The 3,823-nt window shown below is 36.4% G+C and overlaps 1 protein-coding gene across 1 annotated transcript; it reads left to right on the top strand.

Moving 5' to 3' along the window:
• The first annotated feature begins 978 nt into the window (after window positions 1-978).
• LOC104901028 (probable F-box protein At4g22030) lies at window positions 979-2,415 on the top strand. Its single transcript, XM_010688571.3, has one exon. It carries the CDS (start codon window positions 1,081-1,083, stop codon window positions 2,362-2,364), a length of 1,284 nt encoding a protein of 427 aa, XP_010686873.3. The 5' UTR covers window positions 979-1,080; the 3' UTR covers window positions 2,365-2,415.
• The last annotated feature ends 1,408 nt before the right edge of the window (window positions 2,416-3,823 follow it).

The following is a 3,823-nucleotide window of genomic DNA, read 5'->3' as shown; positions in this document are numbered from 1 at the left end:
ATGCCTTCTAAAAATGAGTTATCAGACTGACAAACGCAAGCGCTGCGCCACATACAAGACGCTTCGATTTGAGAAAATCGAACAACAAGATAATAGGTCTAAAAGGGGGTGACCACTCTTAGAAATAAGATTAATTGAATATAGTATTTACTTGCTTTAAAAGTTAAGCAGAAGTGAAAAAACTTCTCACAGCAACAAGCACATTTAATTTCTTCTTTTTTTTTCCAAGTAATTCTTGTAATAGTTCTGCTGTACATTTTCATTTTATAAGTGGTATATTAGTTATTCTTCTTGTGAGGATTGGAGGGTCCCGAACATTTTTTTTTTTACAATTATAAAGAAAATATTACATGGTCATTAGATCATTTAAAAAGAATTAATTGGAAATGCCCATTTCAAAAATACAAAATTTGAAGTACACTAACGAGAATAATATCAATAGATGTCAGATAGACAGACACTCATTTTAGTTTTTTCTACCATCACTTTTCTATTAGTTGAATATTTACAAGTTGAAAGTGGAACTCATGATATGTCATTCTATAATTGCATGCCAAGCACTCATAACTTGTCAAGTAAAAGACTTAAGACCTTAGCTAGTATCTATGGCGGTTAAAAGGGATAATAGGCTTAATTCACTAACAGCCTCTATATTAGAACAAATCAAAGTGTTGTGAATTTTACCAATTACTACAACCCCAAATTGAACTTTGAAAAGACTTAAACAACGAACGACGTGAATAGTTGAATCCTAGTTGATATTCATATAGTACGCAATACATGAAAAAGTCTCAACTTTTTTTGTCTTTGCCCAAATTGGCCAAGTCAAAAACTCCATATCTCATGCAAACCAGTCAACATCTTCAAGGCTGACCCAGTTTTCCTTACTACTTTTCCTTATTTGTTTATTAGATTTTCCTCTCAAAAACAAGTATAAATATTAGCTACCCAAACTAAGTCCCCAAAACATCATCAATATTCAATACCATCATTCAATTCAAAGAGAACAACATCACAATATCATCCATTTTTCTACAAACTTACAAATTGAAATCTTCAGTTCCAGATCTTATTTCAAATATGGTTACTTTACAATTACCCACAAAAAGTTCTCTTTCTTATTCAAACAAATTCATTATCACAAAAAATGCAATTAATGTTCCTAAATACCTAAAGTACCCAAAAATATCAGTCCCAAAAGTACCAAATCAAGCTCAAAAACAACTTCTTATTAAGGAGCTTAATAATAAGCTTACTAATCTCCCTTTGTTGTCAAGAGAATCAAAACCAATTACACCCACTAAAAATGTCCAAAACCAAACAACCATTAAACTCTATTATGCGATCTTAGAAGAAATAAGTGATCGTATAGAAATGCACCAAAACATATGTAACCAACGTGAGAATTGGAACTCATTGTTGTTAAACTCAGTCAACATGATCACCTTAACTGCAGTTACCATGGCAGGACTCGCTGAAGCGAGTGGGCCCCATGGGTTAGGGTTGAGGGTATCTTCAACCTTACTGTTTGTTGCAGGCACAGGAATTCTTCTGATAATGAATAAGATCCAACCTTCTCAGTTGGTTGAGGAGCAAAGGAACGCGGTGAGGCTGTTTAAGAAGCTTCAACGAAAGATCGAAACCGGCCTCGCAGTAAGAACACCGGTGCAGAAAGACGTGGAGGAAGCGGTGGCGGAGGTGGTGGCGTTAGATAGAGCGTATCCGTTGCCGCTGTTGGGTGCCATGCTTGATAAGTTTCCTAAGACTTTGGAGCCAGCTGTGTGGTGGCCGTCTAAAAAACAACAGACAGTAAGTTCATCATCAGTTGATAATAATACATGTTTTTACAACAACAACAAAGGTGATAATGAGCAAAATAATGGTTGGAGTAAAGAGTTGGAAGAGGATATGAGAGAGATAGTAGGAGTGACAAAGAGAAAAGATGTTGTAGATTATGTTCACTTAGGGAATAAAGCATTGAAGTTTAATAAAATGTTGGCTGTCTCTGGTCCACTTTTGACCGGCGTGGCGGCCGTTGGGGCTGCTTTTGGTGGTCCAGTGGCAGGCGTTGTTGCCGCGGTTGCCGGATCGATGGCAGCTGCTGTAAACACCATAGAGCATGGTGGGCAAGTAGGGATGGTGTTTGAGATGTACAGGAATTGTGGTGGGTTTTTTAAGCTCTTAGAAGAGACTGTTGAGTCTACTTTAGAAGAGGGTGATTTAGGGAAGAGAGAAAATGGGGAGGTCTTTGAGATGAAGATGGCTTTGCATTTGGGAAGGAGTTTGTCTGAACTAAGAGATTTAGCTGACAAATCAAGAAGAAATGGAGGATGTGTAGATGAGTTTGCAAGCAAGTTGTTCTAATCATGCACATAGTTGTCTGAATTGTAATTAAAAAATTCTTTCATTCTTTTATTTGTTGAAAAGTTTAGGTGATTAATCTGTATATGTATAACCTTACATGAGATTGTATAGCAAAAGCTTTGAGAACGAAATGTAATTAATTTCTTGCAAATATTTTCCAATGACATTTTAGTTTGTAGAATCATCATCTTGCACGAAAATGAGTATGCACGTGTATGACAGTATGAGAATCCAAGTGTATGTGGGAATTCAAGAACAAGGTAGTTTGAATATGTGAAATAAGAGCAACAAATTTCATACTTGAATCTAAAATATCATGATTTCCGAATGAAACTTATTCTATAAACAAGTAGGTGCTCTAATGCATGGTAGTTGGACTTGCAATAAAATACACTGATTGACGAATAGGTCAAGGATTAGATTCATATTGCTTCTTTTATTTTGCTCTATTGTCATTTCTTCTATTTATCTTTTCTTTCTTGTTTTCATATAGATGACCTAAATAACTTGGGAGACTTTATTATTTATTTATTTTGAGAACTATTTGGTTATTTATTAGAAAGTAATTATATGATTGTAATATGGATGACCATTAGTTTTTGGATAAAACTTACATTATGAACTATTAGATTTTTTATTCATGCATATGTGGTTAATAGTGGTAATACAATATCCTAAATTCTTGAAGCGGCCACTATATATGGCCTAGGTTAAGGCCAAAGCCCAGATGTACACAAGTTTTGTATGGGTATGACTCGAACTCTCTTCACAACCACTACCATAATGGACATAGATATAATGATGGATGCGGTGACATATTAATTACATGACTATATCGCGGCCACTACCATGATGGACATGTATATATTGATAGATGTGTTGACATAGTTGAAATGGTATGAAATCAACTCTCTTCGCGGCCACTACCATGGTGGACATGGATATATATGATGGTGGATGCGACAACATAGTTGTATGGGTGTAATCTCAAATCTCTTCATGGCCACTACCATGGCAGACATGGATATAATGATGGATGCGAAGACAAGTTAACAACAATAACTCAAGGTCAGTCAGTACATGATAGAGGTTGTTAGGCCCATAGCGGCCATAGTGATGCCAAGAACACGATACTCATCATTACGCATCATTTGGCTAAATGAAGATCGTACACATGGACATGCATGGGGTATAAGGCACCCAAGAGTGAGAAAAAGTATTATAATACCCCATTTGTACTTACATTGAGGGGATTCAGAGCACTTTCTCTCTCTAAATCTTTCGTGGACATTTCTTTGACTTGACTGTTGGAGAGGCAACCCTCGAGGGTAGTTTATGTTCTCTGCCTTGCAGGCCGCTTTCCATGACAGCCACACCACACTTTCCATCGCGACCGCATCTTCTAGCACAAGGCATTCACCTTTTCACTACAGAAACACAAGTGATCAAATTGATTGCA

The sequence above is a fragment of the Beta vulgaris genome, chromosome 8, assembly GCF_026745355.1.
Source record: "Beta vulgaris subsp. vulgaris cultivar EL10 chromosome 8, EL10.2, whole genome shotgun sequence".
In the NCBI taxonomy this organism is placed as follows: Eukaryota; Viridiplantae; Streptophyta; class Magnoliopsida; order Caryophyllales; family Amaranthaceae; genus Beta; species Beta vulgaris.
Note: the sequence above shows the minus strand (reverse complement) of the source record. Positions and strands in the feature narration are given on the sequence as shown.